The 19,225-nt window shown below is 43.9% G+C and overlaps 1 protein-coding gene and 1 long non-coding RNA gene across 8 annotated transcripts in view; both read right to left on the bottom strand.

The window, feature by feature from the left end:
* Positions 1–6,118: 6,118 nt before the first annotated feature.
* On the bottom strand, positions 6,119–8,668 carry LOC137782012 (uncharacterized). Its single transcript, XR_011077243.1, has 4 exons — positions 8,051–8,668; positions 7,696–7,835; positions 6,543–7,608; positions 6,119–6,463 (listed from the first exon to the last, which is right to left on the bottom strand). It is a non-coding gene; the product is annotated as an uncharacterized lncRNA (long non-coding RNA).
* A 4,453-nt stretch (positions 8,669–13,121) lies between these two features.
* LOC137802214 (casein kinase I-like) overlaps positions 13,122–19,225 on the bottom strand; it is a 47,549-nt gene continuing 41,445 nt past the window's right edge. For all 7 annotated transcript variants that reach the window (XM_068599933.1, XM_068599914.1, XM_068599905.1 and 4 more), the window contains one exon: positions 13,122–14,236. In XM_068599933.1, coding sequence (XP_068456034.1) covers positions 14,182–14,236 — 55 coding nt within the window. In that variant the 3' untranslated portion in view covers positions 13,122–14,181. The remainder of the gene's footprint in view (positions 14,237–19,225) is intronic.

Consider the following 19,225-nt stretch of genomic DNA (forward strand, 5'->3'; position numbering starts at 1 on the left):
TATGAATGGGACAGCGCTTTACTGCAACATCACGTGACTACATTAAAAATATTGTGTACAATTATGTATTTATTTTATTCTTTTTATTCACTGGTTCAAACGTCTTTCACATGAGATGAGAAGTCATTTTATATTATTTATTCACTTGTTTTTGTCAAAATAAAATGTATGATGAATGTGCAGAAAAATATATACATTCTGTTTGCATTCCTCTAATTCATGTGTTTTTATGTTTCATAATGTTGTAAAGGTATTTTATCGTGCTAAATGATCACGTGCCTCCTTATTTACCTTTTTTTTACGTCTCCATTCTTCCATTGGGAACTGTGTGTTAAACCTCACGCTGCAATGCATTGTGGGTGATTCCCTTGGGCAAAGTCAGCATCTAATGTTGACTTACGGAACGGGTTCATAAAGGGCTCAAAATGTCACAGAGCCCTCAGGCACTCCACAATTTAACAATGGGACACCCCTAAACCCGCAAGGACTTCGCGGGAGCGCACCTCAAAGTCCGTAAGGGTGGAGATTGGGATTGGGCCCTTGTGAGCTATTTCCTCAGGTCACTTCCGCAGTTGCTTTAAGATGTCACATAAGTGTCAAAGACATAACTCACTGTCAATTTGGCCATCATTAGGAAATATTATACAAGTAGGTATTATTATTATACATATTTTGTACTAGTCAAATTATATTTTCTTTTTTTTTTTTTTTTTCAAAAAAGTACAACTCAGGGTATGATACATCTATATGTCATAGATGTCAAAGCAGAAGTCCACCCTCAGTTCCAGCTGCCTTGCTCAGGCGCACACAAGTTATTTTAACAGGAAGTTATTAGTTGCTTGCCTCACAAGACCACAGGTCGCATGAGATGCATGTTGACACAGTGTTCAAGATCAAATAAAAGTTTATCCCTCAGTAGCATGCTTGACTTTAGTTCTACACCTGTGGGCCATTTTTAAAATGCAAATTTACTGGATTACTGGATTATGTGGATTACTGTGCCAAAACACATCACAAACAGACCCAACAAATAGACAGATACAAAAGTCAAACCCATCTGAGAAGGTCAAGTCGAGATTTCATTCAACAGCGTTATTTCGATATTTGAGAGCCTCACCTCATACTATTCTTGATTGCGTCCCTGAGCTCAGTCACTTTTCATGATCCAAAAAAAATCAAAATTTGTATGCCAAATCTATTATATATATATATATATATATATATATATATATATATATATATATATATACATATATATATATATATATATATACATATATATATATATATATATATATATATATATATATATATATATACATACATATACAGTATATATATACCACCAAGCACCAAGCGCCGAGAACGTGCGCCTGGTGGGCGAACGTTCCGGGTGAACGTTCCGGGCCAGACGTGCTCGGTGACCCTTCGGCACCCATTCATATATTCATATGCATTCATATATATATGAATATATATGTATATATATACATATATATTCATATGTATATATATATATATATATATATATATATATATATATATATATATATATATATATATATATTCATATATATATGAATGCATATGAATATATGAATGGGTGCCGAAGGGTCACCGAGCATGTCTGGCCCGGAACGTTCACCCGGAACGTGTGTGTGTGTATAAATATATATATATATACATATATATATATATATATATAAATATATATATATATACATATATATATATATATATATATATATATATATATATATATATATACATATATATATATATATATATATATATATATATATATAGAGGCATATATATATATATATATATATATATATATATATATATATATATATATATATATATATATATATAGAGGCATATTACATTTTGCCTGTAGGTGGCGCTCCGACAACATTTCTTCATGTACATGTGCTCAGGCCTGGACCGGCATCATCCATGAGGAGTTTTGGGCTGATTGCATGCTTTGCATTGGAGTTACAACAGGTTTCTATCACATTGCGAACAATCAAAATGGGTGTGTCTTTGTGGCCACGTCACGTCGCGGCCGTTCAGTGAAAACGCAAACAAAGCACAAGCCATACTCTCAAGGGTCTTTAGATCATCCCTGAACAGAATTGAAGTTGATCGGACAAAAATTGTAGGAGTAGACACATTTAGATTCTAAATGCATCTTTTCTTTATCAAATTTCGCCCTCTTTGCAAAAAGTTTGGACACCAAACTTGCCCGAATTACTGTAGCGCCCCCTAATGTTTGAATCGCATGACTGATTTATAGCATGTTAAGAGATGCAATGTGCACATACACAAAAAGTTGGGGTCATTAGTCCTTATAGTTTTAATGTTATGAGTATTTAAAAAAAGGACACGCCCCTAAGAGGTTAATTGGTTTGATATTCCTCAACGCAATGAGACATTCAAAATCTTCCAACGCAGTCTTGAAGATATAGCTCCATTTATGTACGACAGAAAGTTTGGTAGGAATCGAACAAAGCGTTCTCGGATGAAAGTGCAAAAACGTGTTTTCCACTTTATGGGTCTGAGAGGCTTTTTTGTAGAGCATGTGGAGATGGACGTGTGTGAATGTTTCAAGTCAATCGGACAATCAGGGCGAGGGGCGTTGCCGTTCCAACTTCTAGGGGGCGCAAGAGAGTCATTTTTTGGTACTTTTTTTTTTACGCTTATATCAGATGGCTATTTTCACCAGGCCTGATAAGCGGTCCAAATTTGGTGAGTTTTGGTGTATGACAAGTCCCCCAAAAAGCAGTCCAATGTGAAAAAATTAAAAAAATAAAAGTTGTCGGAATAATAATAATAAGAAACCTAACAGTTCCAATAGGGTCCTTCGGACTGATTACGTCAGTGGCTCGGACCCTAAATAAGAAATCTAATAGTTTCAATAGAGTCCTTCGGACTATGTCAGTTGCTCGGACCCTAATGATACATTAGAACAATGTTTCTTAAATACATACAAATGATGTATATCTCCAACTGAGCTGACTGATAATCTTGCTCATTAAAAACTTATTTCAATGTAGCAGCCAGAAAAACAAAGATGACCGAAAGAAACAATGTATTGGTAGCTCATTGACATTTAGATCGGATTCAGATTCAGATTCAACTTTATTTTCATTGCACATAGCACAAGTACTGTGACAACAAAATGTAGTTTGCATCTGTTGAGAGTTCAAAAGAAGCAGTTACGGTGCAGTGCAGTGTGATAATGATATGATAGACAGTATAATATGTAGTAATATGATAGGCAGTATAGACAGCATTGCAAGCATTGCCAGTATTGTATATATATATATATATATATATATATATATATATATATATATATATATATATATATATATATATATATATATATATATATATATATACGGTGCAGCACTAAGGGTGTTGACAGCTGAGTGAAAGAAATTGTTCCTGATCCTGCTGGTCCTGGAACAGAAGTTTCTGTAGCGCCTCCCAGGAGGGCAAACAGTCTGTGGTTGGGGTGAGTTGAGTCCCTGACGATGCAGTGTGCTCTCCGCAGGCAACGCTTGAGGTGAATGGACTCAATGCAGGGAGTGGAGTACTGGTGATGCGTTGGGCGATTTTCACCACCCTCTGCAGAGCTTTCTGGCCTGAGGCAGAGCAGTTGCCGTACCAAACTGTGATGCAGTTTGTGAGAATGCTCTCGATGGTGGAGCGGTAGAAGTTCACTAGAATCAGAGGAGACATGTGGATCTTTTTTAGTTTCTTCCGGAAGAAGAGACGCTGGTGTGCCTTCTTGATCAGGGTTGAGTTGTTGGGGGTCCAAGAGAGGTCCTTTGAGATCTGAACACCCAGGAACCTGAAGCTGGAGGCACGCTGAACCTCAGTTCCATTGATATGGATGGGGAAGTGTGTGCAGCGCTTTGTCTTACTTAAGTCCACGATAAGTTCTTTGGTCTTCTTGGTGTTGCGGGTCAGGTTGTTGTTGGCGAATCACGCAGCCAGGTACTTCCTCCCTGTAGGCCGACTTGTTGAGGCCCACCACCGTTGTCATCTGCAAACTTGATGATGGTGCAGTCGTAGATGAACAGGGACTAGAGGAGAGGACTCAGCACACAGCCCTGTGGAATGCCAGTGTTCAGGGTGAGGGTCAAAGAGGTGTGCTTGCCTAACCTAACATACTGGGGTCTGTTGGTTAGGAAATCCAGTATCCAGCTGCAGAGGGCCAAGCTCACCTAGTTTGGCATTTAGTTTTAAGGGAATGATAGTGTTAATGCTGAACTGAAATTATGAACAGCATTCTTACATAGGTGTTGTTGTACAGGTGGGAGAGAGCGCAGTGGAGTGCGGTGGAGATGGCGTCCTCTGTATTTCTGTTCTGGCGGTATGCAAATTGGAGGGAGTCCAGTGTGGGTGGTCAGCAGGTTTTGAGATGAGCTAGGACCAGCCTTTCGAAGCACTTCATGATGATGGGGGTAAGTGCAACAGGGCGAAAGTCATTTACCTGGTAATTGTGTGTAATGTTTTTCAAAGTATAAACAATTATCATCTTTAAGTGGCCCAGAGCATAAATGAGATTACCAAGATTACTTACTTACAACATGTCTTCTTGAAGGACCGTGGAGCAAAAAATTGTGCCAATATTATTTTCATGTCCTGTGTACATTTTTTCCACACTTAACAAAACCTTTGCAAATCTAATACATAATGAATGAATGTATATATATATATTTATATATATATATATATATATATATATATATATATATATATATATATATTGTAACGGCCTGAGGGGAAGGGTTACCGCAGGCGTCTACATTCCAGCCAGAAGGCTCCACCCATGCATTAGAGGAGCATCAGGATCAGGTGGGGAACGAGACGCACCTGATCCTGATCTCCTCATCAGAGGCGCCTATAAAGGTCAGGGAGGGAAAAGAAGAGGGGAGCACATGCGACGAGGAAGGAGAGGCTTCTCTTCGTGCCGACGGAGGTGAAACCGGTAAGCCGGGTAGTGGCCCGGTTAAGATAGTGCTAGACAGAGCTACCTTTGAGTTAGTTCTGTTTATTTCAATAAAACCCTTTAAAACCTGCAGAAAAGTCTCTGCCTGTGATTGCTGCGCTGCCTGACCGTCTGGGTCCTTCCTCCCATCCTGTTACACTGGTGGAGAATGCAGGCAGGAACCCCAGCGGTGGCGTAGCAGTCCAACAATGGAGGACCTAGTGAGAGAATGGGTGCGCCTTTCGGCGGAACAGCAGACCCTGCACCGGCAAATGATTCAAGAGCAACGAGAGCACAACGCCCTTCTCCATGCAGAGGTCCAGAAGTGTTTGGCGGCCACCCGTCCGGCACAAAAGGAGGCCGGGCGGCCCAACCCAAGTCGTTTTATTCCCAAAATGACAGAGCGACGATGTAGAGGCCTATTTGACAGCCTTCGAGCGCACCGCCAAGAGGGAGGGCTGGCCCGAGAGCTTCTGGGCCGATCTCGTTGGGCCCTTCCTACTTGGACCGGCCCAGCAGGCCTACCTGGATCTCCTGCCAGACCAGTCCAAGGGGTATGCGGTCTTGAAGAAAGAAATCCTGGCAAGGTACGGCTACAGTTTAGCAGGAAGAGCCCAGACTTTCCACGACTGGCAGTTTAAACCAGAATTGTCAGCCAGGGCACAAATGTATGACCTTGGCCGGGTAACCAAAGCTTGGCTGACCTCTGACCCAGACGAGTTGGGTATCTTGGAGAGGATCATGATGGATAAATTCATCCGATCTCTACCATACGAGGCCAAGAAAATGACGAGTCAGCAGAACCCAGCCACCCTAGAGGACTTGGTGAGCCTGGTGGAGAGTCAGAGTAGTGATGGGACGATGATACCTCAAGGAGTGTATTGACACACTAAACAAACTGTGTCGCCACTGTATTGATACTGTGTTGGTCACCCAATAGTGACCCCTGCAGTAGTTATAAAATCATTGCAGGTAAAGAAAGTCCTTGTTCGTGTAAATGCTAAAACTGAGTTGGTATGTAAAATATAGCAAATTAGAGTAAAAATTCAGAGTTACAATTTTGTAACTTATGTGCACATTTGTCAACTTAACTGTTAAATCATATGAAATAAAAGACAAAAAAGTGATCAGTTCATGAATTTTTATTGAGAAACAAAAGTTTTTCGAGTGTCTTTGCTCCAAGGCGATTTCTCCTCTTACACACCAGCTCCCCAGCCTTGGAAAATACTCTTTCGCATGGTACAGACGATGATGGTGTGCAGAGAGTTTTAAGTGCAAGTTGATGAAGATGTGGGTATATGTTCTGGTTCCATTTCCAATATTGCAAAGGATCTTGGTTTCTGGGTGTGTTTGTTTGTGCCAGGTAGCGTTGGACTTCAATAATGGAGTCAGCTGTTGCGTTCCTCGTCTTCTGGGTCTCTGCAACCTCCATATCGAAAGTCTTCCAGAGATTGTGCCCTAAAAAAATAGTCAATCATTACTTCATTATCACATGATAAATCATATCACAAAGTGCCACAAAAATGTATTTTCATACCTGAACTGGGTTCTGACCCATGTGAAGAGCTAGGCTCTCCTTCTCTTGGGTCAGGCTCTTGGCTCCTCATTTCTTCTGCACATTCTGACTGCAGTCTCTTCACCGCTTCACTAGCCTTTTGCTGACTAACAAATCCATTCTTTTTAAATCTGGGATCTAACAGAGTTGCCAGAGTCATCACACTGAGAGATTCTATGCCGCAAATAGCGTCAGTTAGCCGCTTCCTCAGGTTTTCAGCCAGTTGCTGAGCAGCTGTTTGTGTCACTGTTGTGGCCTGACGTTGAAGCTCAATGTGGAGCATTCTCATCATGGGAATGACCTTCGACCCAGAGACCCTTTTTTCCTCAGACAGTTCTCTTGTAGCTTGGTCAAAAGGAACAAGAACCCTGAGCATCTCTTCAATGATCTGACATTCTTCTGGAGTCAGTGGAGTGATGCCAGGTTTTAATGAGGCCAGTGACACCCAGACTGCCTCCTTCTGCTCAGTCATTCTTTCAAACATTTGGTAGGTACTGTTCCATCGTGTTGGCACCTCGTTTATTAATTTATGGCCCGGTGTTCCCAGCTGTTGCTGTATTTGAGTGAGCTTCTCTTTAGCAGTCACGCTCGATCGAAAGTATGTCACAATGTGTCGTGTTTTGTTGCGTATTTCAGTTATTGTTGGGATTTGATCAAATGATTTTCTCACAATTAAATTCAGGGAATGGGCTATACAAATGGTATGCCGTATTTGCAGCATTCGAGCACATGCAGTCATGTTTGCTGCTGCATCAGTGACAAGACACCTGACCTTTCCTGCTATGCCCCACTCCTCCATGAGGCTCCTTTTAACCGTGGCAATGTTTTCTGCAGTGTGTTTCTGAGGAAAATGCTGCACTGCCAAGACTGATGAATGGAGTTCATGGCTTTCTTTGTCCACATAGTGGCCAGTAACAGCTAGATATGCCTCCATATTCATGGACGTCCACATATCAGCTGTTAAAGTAACAGCAACAGCACTCTGGAGGTCCTTTTTGGTTTTCTCCTTCTCCTCCTCATATCTCTGGCTCACCAAGTCCTTGATGGTCTGAAAATAACCATACAAATACTGTTACACCAATAAAATATAGTTATATAGTTAGTACAAACATATAATTAAAATTCTTAAACATACCTTCCTGCTGGGTAGAGCATACGAGGGTACAATAAGCTTCAGGAGCTCCCTGAATCCCTCATTTTCAACAAAGCTGAGTGGCTGACAGTCTTTGATGATCATATTGACCACTGCCTCATCCACTGCTTGCTTGTTAGGAACTGCAAGCCAAAAGGAACTATTTTGTCAAAAGCTTAATAAAAGGACTGTAATTCTTACAAACAATATCAAATAGACATAAGACGACATGGTGGTGTAGTGGTTAGCACTGTCGCCTCACAGCAAGAGGGTTGGAGGTTCGATACCAGGCCTGGAGCCTGTCGTTTTGCATGCATGTTTTTTTTTAGCACAATTTTTAGAGAGAATTTTAACATACCTGGGGTACTCTCACGAGTATCTGCCAATTCTTCATTGCCATGCCGAGCTCTATAATGCCTCAGCATTGATGAAGTGCTCTTATTGATATAAGATAGCTCTGTGGAGCAGAGCCGACACTTCACCTACAATAACATAAAAAGTTAATTTATCTGAAAACAATTCAAACCTCTTACCAGAACATTGCATTCACTTGTTAAACAAAATAGACACCCTATCTCATGATTACGAGATCAGGATCTCATAATTACATGATGACATGAATAAAGCAACTGTAAGGCTCTTTAACTGACTATCATATGAATCACAGGTCATTCACTTGATAAACTGATAAAGTGATTGCAATGCGCCACCGTAAAAAATAGTATATAAAGGAGAAAAAGATTTACCTTGTTTGGCGTCACGAGATCAAAATTATTCCACACCGGGGAAAACTTCCTAGGACGATCCATGATCAAGCAAAACTCCATCCGACAAACCCACGACATGTTGATACAGTTTGTTTCCTGATAAACACACTTTGGCGCGGCACATCCAAACGACACAGTTCCTGTATCGGTCACGTGATTCTTTCTTAAAGCAATACACGCACCGATACGAGGTTTCCCTCTTGAGCTCTCGGCACAGTGCTGATGCACCAGTGTCGCTCGTCCCATCACTAAGTCAGAGGGTTACTGCTAAGTTACTGAGACCAACGCGAGCAGAGCCTGAGGTGAGCTGGAAAGCCAGGGAGGAAGTACCAAGGGCTAGGAGGACGCGTGAATTGGAGGGTCCAAGACGAAGGCGCCCACCCTCCACAAGTGACCTACGGAGCTGCTTTAAATGCGGAGAGCCGGGCCACATATCCTTGGGACTGTCCAGAGAAGGATGAGCCGATGCCAACAGCTGGCTCGTCGAGTGCCAGACCCTGTCACCTGCTCGCCTCCTGTTGGGTGCAGGAAACCGCGCCAGCCCGTATGATACCGGTCAAGGTAAATGGGAGAGACGCAGTAGCCCTGGTAGACTCCGGCAGTGTGGTGTCCCTGGTCCAGCCACATCTCCTGAAACCAGCCGTGTCGAGTGTGATGGTACCTGTGTCTTGCGTACATGCGGACACCAAAGAGTACCCCACAGGTGCCATCACACTCACCACAGTCAAGGGCAGCTGTCAGCTGACCGTAGGAGTGGTCCCCTCTCTCCCGGTTCCCGTCTTAGTGGGCCGCGATTGCCCCCTATATGACCGACTGCAGCAAGACACCCAAAGGTGCCCAAGAAGCAAGTCGGGGGCTATGAAAAAAAGCGGTGAGAGGAAAAGTATTCCTAAAGTTGTGTGCAGCCCTTGAGGAAACCAGGGCTAATCAAAGTTCCGAGGCAGAGGCGCTCCTGGACAACTTGGGGTTCGCCTTCCCATCGGGACCAGGCACAGAGGAGGACTTACCGCCCAGGTTAAAGGGCCAGTTCGGAACCGCCCAGATGGAGGACCCAAATCTGCTGCCGGCACGCAGCAATGTTGCAGAAATCGAAGGGCAACTAGCTCCAGGGCTGGGTAAGCTAACATTTCCCTGTTTTACAATAAAAAATCAACTGTTGTACTATTCTAAAGAGACAGACGGCCAGAGGAGGGACTTGCTGGTCGTCCCAAAACCCTATGTTTCCACAGTGTTGCACCTGGCCCACAGCCATGTCATGGGGGCCCACCTAGGGGTGGAGAAGACCAAACAGCGGATCGCCAGCCGGTTCCATTGGCCCGGAGTCGTGAGAGCAGTAGAGGACTATTGCCGGACCTGCACTGAGTGTCAAAGGATGAGTCCTAAGCCACACTTTAAAAGGCCGCTCATACCGCTTCCTATAATTGATGTGCCATTCTCCCGCATAGCTATGGACTTGGTGGGGCCTCTGGCCAAGTCGGCTAGGGGACATCAGTATATACTGGTGGTACTAGATTATGCAACCAGGTACCCTGAGGCCATCCCCCTGAGGACCATGACCACAAAAACAATTGCCCGAGAGCTAGTCCAGCTCTTCAGCAGAGTTGGAATCCCCAAGGAGATGTTGACGGACCAGGGTACCCCCTTCATGTCCAAGATAACGAAAGACCTCTGCCGACTCTTCAAGGTAAAACAGCTCCGCACCTCAGTATATCATCCACAAACTGATGGGTTAGTTGAACGTTTTAACAAAACACTGAAGTCCATGTTGAAGAAGGTGGTTGATAAAGAGGGCCGTAACTGGGACCAGCTCCTACCCTATGTTCTGTTCTCAATCAGGGAGGTACCTCAAGCGTCCACTGGCTTCTCCCCCTTTGAGCTGCTATATGGAAGACAGCCCAGAGGGCTCCTCGACATAGCGAAAGAAGCCTGGGAGGAGCAACCAAGTCCTCATCAGAGTCTTGTGGAACATGTGGAGAAGATGCAGGCTCACATGAGAGACGTGTGGCCAATGGTGAGGGAACACATGGCTCAAGCCCAAGAAGCGCAACGGCGAGTCTACAACAGAGGGGCCCAACCTCGGGAGTTCCAACCAGGGGACAACGTTCTGGTTCTAATCCCCGACACCAACCACAAGTTCTTGGCGTCATGGCAAGGACCATACGTAGTGGCAGAGAAGGTAGGCCCAGTCAACTACAAGGTATGTCAGCCTGGGCGCCGCAAAACCTTACAAATCTATCATGTTAACCTGCTGAAAAAATGGTACAGCCGAGATGCGCTCCTGTGTGGGGTTGCCTCTGTGTCCCCTTCTCCACCAGAAAGTGAGGTTGCATATGGACCTGGATTATCCAAAGCACAGCTACAGCAAACTCGAGAACTGGTTCAGCAGAATTTGGATGTTTTCTCTGCACAACCCGGGCACACCTCTTTGGTAGAACATCATATTACCAGGGAAGAAAGTAAAAATGCGCCCCTACCGGATACCCGAAGCCAGAAGGGACGCCATTGAGCAAGAGGTCCAGAAAATGCTGGCTCTAGGGGTGATAGAGGAATCCTACAGTGAGTGGTGCAGCCCAGTGGTCCTGGTCCCTAAGCCAGACAACACCAAGCGGTTCTGTAATGACTTTAGGAAATTAAATGAAATTTCAAAGTTTGATGCATATCCCATGCCCAGGGTAGATGAGCTGATCGACCGCCTAGGGGAAGCCCGTTTCATCAGCACCCTGGACCTGACAAAGGGATATTGGCAGGTTCCCCTGGAAAAAAACGCAAGGGAAAAGACAGCCTTCGCCACTCCATCAGGGCTGTATCACTACACGGTGCTGCCCTTCGGTCTGCATGGAGCCCCAGCCACATTCCAGCGACTGATGGACCGGGTTCTGAAGCCGCACCGTGAGTATGCCGCTGCGTATATCGATGATGTGGTAACTCATGGGACAACCACCTGGAAAGACTGACAGCAGTCCTAGAAGCGCTCCGCAAGGCCGGCTTGACGGCAAACCCCAAAAAGTGCAAGCTTGGTCTGGAAGAGGCAGAGTATCTGGGTTACACTATTGGGAGGGGCAACGTGAGGCCGCAAGACAGCAAGGTCCAGGCAATCCAGGGCTGGCCACGCCCCTCCACAAATGCCCAGGTAAAAACATTTTTAGGTCTGACCTCATACTATGGTCGCTTCATTCCCAACTTCTCGGGTGTAGCGTCTCCCCTCACAGAAATGACCAAAGCCTCCCAACCACTCAATGTCAAGTGGACAGAAGCAGCTAAACAGGCCTTTGATGGCCTAAAGAGGGCCCTCAGTTCTCAGCCAGTGTTGGTGACCCCCGACTTCAGCCGAGAGATGATTGTGCAAACGGATGCGTCACAGATGGGCGTGGGGGCAGTACTCTCCCAAGAAGTCAAAGGTGAGGAACATCCCATCATCTACATCAGTCGGAAGCTCAACCCAAGAGAACAAGGATATGCGACGGTGGAAAAGGAAGCTCTCGCCATAAAGTGGGCACTAGACCACCTTCGGTATTACCTCTGGGGACGCCGCTTCACTTTGGTGACTGACCATGCGCCACTAGTGTGGATGGCAAATAAAAAAGACACTAATGTGAATGTAGGGAGATGGTTCATCTCTCTGCAAGAGTTTAACTTTGATATTGTCCACAGATCGGGAGCCAAGCATGGAAATGCAGATGCCCTGTCCCGAAGAGACGCCCTGTGGACACTGGTCGCCCCTTCAAGGCCAGGACTGAAGGGGGAGGGGGGGTGTGTAACGGCCTGAGGGGAAGGGTTACCACAGGCGTCTACATTCCAGCCAGAAGGCTCCACCCATGCATTAGAGGAGCATCAGGATCAGGTGGGGAACGAGACGCACCTGATCCTGATCTCCTCATCAGAGGCGCCTATAAAGGTCAGGGAGGGAAAAGAAGAGGGGAGCACATGCGACGAGGAAGGAGAGGCTTCTCTTCGTGCCGACGGAGGTGAAACCGGTAAGCCGGGTAGTGGCCCGGTTAAGATGGTGCTAGACAGAGCTACCTTTGAGTTAGTTCTGTTTATTTCAATAAAACCCTTTAAAACCTGCAAAAAAAGTCTCTGCCTGTGATTGCTGCGCTGCCTGACCGTCTGGGTCCTTCCTCCCATCCTGTTACAATATATCTATCTATCTCCTGCATGGACATCCCTTTTACAAATGGCCCACTTTATTTGCAGTGTGCGCCACTCGACGGGGGCGAGGAGTACAAGGAGGGCTGGAGACAGAAAACTACAAAAACAAAACTTTCTGTCAATTTTTAATCCATTCTACAATGTGGTTTCCTTGTCAGTAAATGTTGGCGCCTCACAATCACGAGTGTAAGCGCTTGGTGTTCTATTTGGTTTGCTAAGCCCTTTTCTTGCAGTTCAAGGCATCCATGCCTTCTAATAAATTGAGCTTCTATTATGCATTTGGGTTTAAGTGGTTTAATATTACTGCAACTTTAAAGACACTGAGCTTGACCGTGCCACTCTCGAGCGAGCTCTGGACCTGGTTAAATCCTGTTCCATGTGTGGTAATAATGAGCTCTGTGCAAGGGAACCGAAATCTTAACACAAAGGGACCAACAAGACCTCTGATGAAGCAAGACTGATCCATCATGGGCAAACATCAAATACTGAAACAAATGTTCACAATTCCTTAAATAAAGATCAGCTTTTATTTTGTTTGTTTTTTTTTTAATGGAGTTATCCGACTTTCCATCTTCCAACCCACAGAGTAAAAAATAAAACAGAAAATTAAAAAAAAAAAAAAGTTGAGGAACACACTCCAAGCTACAAAACAAACTTTTTGAACACGTAAAGACACAAAATAAAAACACAGGATCCAAATTGTAGACAGTTTTTTTTAGTTACAAATTAAAACACGAAATAGAATAGTTTTCACAAACATCTCTTTTAACTTTTGATTCTGGTGGTTGTGAGGTTTTTCCTCTGAGGGTGAATGTGTCTGAGAAGAACACTGAGCTCAGTCTGTTGCAGGGAATAGACCAAGCCGCCCACGGTGTCTTCCTTTGACCCCTAGAGAATAAAAACTTTATAGACTATATGTGAGAGCTGCATCTTTTTTGTCCATGAAGTCTCGTGACGAGCTCGAGAACATGTGCTGCGTGTTTGTACATGTGTGTGTGCACGTGTGGTCCGACAGTCTCATTGCTTCCCATCTTTTTTCTTGTCCTCTCTTCTGTATCTCTTTAGAAATGCACTCTCTCCAGTCAATAAGGAAGAAATAAACTAAAAATTAAAAAAAATACAGAATGAACTCGTCTGCCAGTAAACCAGCAGACTTCAGTCTGTCAGCCAATCATCTGCCCTTTACAGTCTTAACTGTTTTTTGTGGTCACTTTTTTCCCCCCAGCAGTTTGGGTTGATCCAGTTTCAGTTCAGTTCTGACCATAAATAGAAGAAGACTCCATTGCTGGTGCAGCTAGTCCATGGTTAAAGCTCCCAGGTGAAACCACAAACACTGGCAGTCCGGTAGAAACCAGTAGATCAGCTTAGCAAACATATCCTGCTGCCTAGTGGCCCAGCCAGTCCAGCCGACTCAAAATAAACTACAGGACCTCCAACAGCAGGGAAGGAGGGTCAGAGGGGGACTGAAGGAGGGATGGATGAAGGGAGAAAGAGAGGGTTACATGAAGAGGGCTGGAGGAAGAGACAGCGAGAACCCAGAAAGGGACCAGGGCTTCTTTCACCCCTCTCGCTTTCATTTGTGTCTCTGGAGAGCTTTCCTCTTCCTCCTCTTGAAGAAACAGCAGCACCTGCAACACACCACCCGTCATTAACACACTTCTCTCCTCCAAATACTCTTTGTTTTTCTATCATGTATTTGAAATAACAACTTTTTGTAAATTAAATGTATACACTATGGTAGAACCTCTCATGCAGCGAACCAATAACAATAAGGATGATGAAGAAGAATAATTAAACTGTGTTTGTGTAGCACCTCTCATACAAGAAATAAAGGAAGATAGAGATAGAATGAACATTACAAAAAATCTCTTGTCTAGTGCTTCATTAATGACGGGTTCCTGGGAGTCTGAGGCTAGACGCAAACACAGAAACTGCCTGCGTCTTGGTGAGGGTGTAACCTCCACCCCTGCTCTTATCTGAGGCGGCTGCAGCCAGGACACTACCCCTGAGTCCCCTGTAGACTTGAACACACATCGTGTCCAAGTCTACAAACTATTAAAAGCAACAAGAATGCTTGCACCTATACACCAGTACTTAGTAAAATGCATTTCAAAAGAAGACACTTGATAAAATAACATAAAAATGAAAATATTGACAAGAGTTACTAGATGTTGTATATGAGGGGGATTCAACTAATGTTGAACAGGGTCCAGTTTGAGAAAATGTTCTCATGCAATAATGTCCAACTTGCGCTATGATTTAGTCCCATGTGTTTTGAATCAGCCAGCAGTTATTTAACATCTGTATAAAGTCAAAAACTGACTGTCAAATCAAATAGAGAAAAAAAGAAATAATATCTCAAAGATATTTATTATCAGTTTTCAAATTTAACTGAATGAATCATAAATACAGCACTCTAATAACAAATAAATATTCTTCTCTCATTTCAATTGCAATAAGGGCCGGATTTAACAATGGAAAAAAATACATTACTGAAACCTTTTGAAAAAAAAAATGTCTTGAAATAAATGTAACTTAATTGTCTTTGCCCTGAAGCTTTAAATACAGTTAATTCAGGTGTCTAGTGACCAAAAAAGCCTTGACATTATATCATTCTCTTATAAAATGTATGTGAGGGAATATAACTGTTATTGAAACCACTTGTTTCACCTTTATAGTCTCTGTTTACATTATTGTTGGACAGTGAAGGAATGCGTTAGGATTCTGATCATATTGGCTCTTAGATTCTTGTGTTGTGCTTTGTCTCGTAGCAAAGCTTCACATCGCACTTTTAATAATTGTCACTGTAGGAGCCATTAGTCACGGGTGTGTATTTTATTGTGGTAATGTGTGTTTTATTGTGATAGTTTAAATACGGGGCACCGGTACGAGCAAGGGGGATTAATGATGCATGGGTGACGGGGAGATCAGACGTTTTTTACTGCTAGACCAAATACTTCGTAAAACAGCTCAGGAAGTCCAAATAACAACATGTAACTGCCGTCAGTTGATAATTAAATGTGCAATAACCCATAGATATACCAACGGCTGGACTCTTTTTTACTGAAGCAGCGTGTGAGAAACAGGATCTTATCCCGCACCCAGCAGAGTGGCCGACACGTAGATCGTATGAGATGAGATCATATGACGTATGACACATATGAGTTTTAAACTGCCTTTAAGAAGAATGAACATAGAAGAGGCTAAAGACTCTGGCTAAAAACTCCGGTTCCGGACCGCGGTCCGCCTGTTAGTGACCCGTGTTGTATACAATGGGTGATGAGGTCCCACATCAACTCAAACCTTTCAGCCTAAGTTAAAACAGTTTTGATTAGAGATGCACTGATCCACTGTTTTTTTGTTCTGATACTGAATAACTTCCCATACAGATACAACTCCGATATTATAGCACAAAAAACAAACAAACAAATAAATAATACATTGAAATGTATTCCAAAGCTATTCATCTAAACAGCCGAGGTCGGCTTCACATACAAACATTGTATGGAGAAATGAATATCTACAATGTACGTGGCAGCTTCTTAAATTGGTAACAGATTAGTGAGTAATAATACTAAAAGGTGAGGCCAGAGGTCTGTTTGTGTTGGATGTTGACTCGAGGAAGTGATGAAGGGAGTAGGAAATCAGCTGGTAATGCGGTACATATACAACAAGATAGATTATTAATACCCTGCAGCAATAGCTTGAATGCTGAAGGGCTTATTGAGATCACCCAGCGTGACTAACCATCCGTTTGAAAAGCCTAGTTACCGTCCGGCCCGGGGCAAACAGAAGGCTGTGTAAGTTTGTATACACACACACACCAGCTGAGTGTTAGAACGAGTCCTTACCAAGAGCCCTGCAAGCACTGAACAACCCAAAACACCAACAATGACGTCATGCCAGTCGTCAGGTACGTGCACAGATAGACTCCTTGTGGTGCTCAAGCACCTGCTCTTTTGCCCTGGTTGAGAAAAGTGCCCTTTCTGCTGAAGCACATTTTTTTCTTCATTCATGGATATTTAAGAATAAAAATTATTTATTTGAGTTCTTCTGAGAATTTCGCCTCGACATGCTCCGCGGAGCTCACCAGCCCCCGCCGCGCCCCTCCCTCCCTCCACGTTGTGCTCATGCAGTGCTGAATCACGATTAATCGCATTATGCGCCAAATAATGAAGTAAAAAACTAGTGTATTGCATGCTTTTATTTTAAAGTAATGTTACCAGAACAATATAACAGCACTCTGGAGCAACAACAACAAGTCAACATACATACATATATAGTTTTTAAATATATATATTTTTTTTTTTGAACAGGTACTGTTCAGTAGTAAGGGTCTCTGTGAGGGACAAGCCACTCCTTCTTTTGTCCATGTTCAGTATGTTGCTTACCTTAAAGATGTACGTTAAAGACCAGCAATTGATTCACTTTATACAAAAGCAATAAGTGCTTTTCATATTTTTCAGTTCAGTTTGTCTTCTTCAGTGAGAAAAGTCCAGTCTGTGTTGGCTTGAACAAGTGCACTGAACATCTTGTGATGTGAGGAAAGTTCTCTTCTTTGAGAGAAGAGTAAAGATCCAGAAGTGATGCTGCTTTAAAGTGCTCTGCATGGATCAGACCGCGGGGTCAGGAGCTCTGCGCATGCGCGATTAACTTTTAATCTGGACGCGAAACCTGCCGGTACTTGTAGTGTATTTGTCCGCCAGTGACCGCGTGTTAAGCGGCTCGCGGCAGCACCGCTGCTTGTTAAGAACAGAAGCTACAGAACAATACGTGCTTCACGTCAGACTCACTTCGTCACGCTGCCAGTCTGCTGCGCAACGAAGTCAGGCTGCGGAAGCGCGCACGCATCAAAATGAATCGCGAGCGAGCGAGAGAGAGAGACAGAGAGAGAGAGATTTTAACATAGCAGTCAGGCTTCGTAGGTCCTGTCGTTGGATGCGATGTGTATTATATCAGCTAGACCAGGGGTCGGCAACCCAAAATGTTGAAAGAGCCATATTGGACCAAAAAAAACAAATCTGTCTGGAGCCCGCAAAAAAATGAAAACCCTTATATAAGTCTTATAATGAAGGCAACACTTGCTGTAAGTGTCTATATTAGCCTGCAATCTAAATGACTAAGTAGGCGACAAATACATGAGCATTCATGATTAAATGTTTATTTTCCCTGCAGCACATTCTGGAGCAACCCTGTCTCCTACAAATTACGTTCCCCCAGAATACGCATCTTCAATTACGTTGCCTAGAAACGTATTTTATTCTTGATTATGTCTGTCTTCAACATATTACAAATACGTTGATTATACGTCTGTGATTGGCGTACTAAAACAAGTGTGTAAGCAACGTATTCGAAATACGTTGCGTATACTTATACACATATTTTAGTTTCATTGTTTATGACAAATATGTTTAAAATCGTGTGTTTGTGCTATTGTTTTCTTGTTTCCCTGCTGAATTTAAGCATATTTGAATTTCTAAACTCTGCGGAGCAAAAGAAAAGGGGCGGTGTGAGGCTAGTAACGGGGCCGGTCTGAGGACCGCTTGGCCGCCGCTGTGAGTCCGATAACGGGACCGAAGGTGCCGGTAACGGCCCGTGTCGCACCGGGTCCGGTCTTCTCTAAGTCGGGTTGTTTGTGAATGCAGGGGGAGATTGTTGGCTACAAGACACGAGCACACAGTTCAGAGAACATCGTTCAGAGAGCTGCTCCGGTGTTCCCCGCAGGAGAGCTACTGATGCCATCTTCAACCTGGGAGCATTTAAAACGCAGATATAACTTAGTTGTCTACTTTTCACGTGACATATTTTTCGACGCTCTCTGTCCGCTGCTGTGCGTGTGCTCAGCGCTCACCTGTATGCGCGCAAGCATCTGTGCGCATGGGGGCGGAACTCGCTCAACCACGTAGAGACATACATGACAAGCTGTGTGTAGATCCGATCTATAAAATACGGCCGTTTAGTTTGTTTAATAACAGATAAAGGTGTAAATCTGTTCTACAGGAAAGAGAACCGTAAATGACATTTTGTGATCTGGCGCTATAGAAAAAATTACAGGGGGCGAGGTTTTCAGGGGGGCGCCCCGCCCCCCTTTTATAATGGTAGGGGAAACACTGATCTACATCCTTCCCCTTGGACAAATCATCCGCCATCATGGTCTCAATTTCAACTGCTACGGCGACGACATCCAACTCTACCGGTCACCCAAGACCATCATCTCTGCCACCCACAGTCTCAATGAAATAAAATGATGGATGCAACAAAACTTTCTCAAACTTAACTCCAACAAATCTGAAATACTCATCATCGGACCGAACACCCTCACCCGCTCTGCCCAGACCTTTGCTCTGAATATTGATGGCTCCATTGTCACCACCTCCACTCAGGTCCGCAACCTCAGCATCATCCTCAACCCCAGCCTCTCTTTCCTCCCCCACGCCAACCATATCACCAAAACTGCCTTCTTTCACCTTAGGAACATTGCACGCTACCGACCCTCCCTGTCCTCTGCCACCACCAAAATTGTCATTCATGCCATTATAACATCCAGACTCGACTACTGCAACAGCATCCTCTAATCACCCCGGTCCTGCACAACCATTTAAGCAAGCCCTCAAATG

The sequence above is a fragment of the Clinocottus analis genome, unplaced genomic scaffold, assembly GCF_023055335.1.
Source record: "Clinocottus analis isolate CAN_PGR_092001 unplaced genomic scaffold, fCliAna1.0.p SCAF_11, whole genome shotgun sequence".
NCBI classification, from domain to species: Eukaryota; Metazoa; Chordata; class Actinopteri; order Perciformes; family Cottidae; genus Clinocottus; species Clinocottus analis.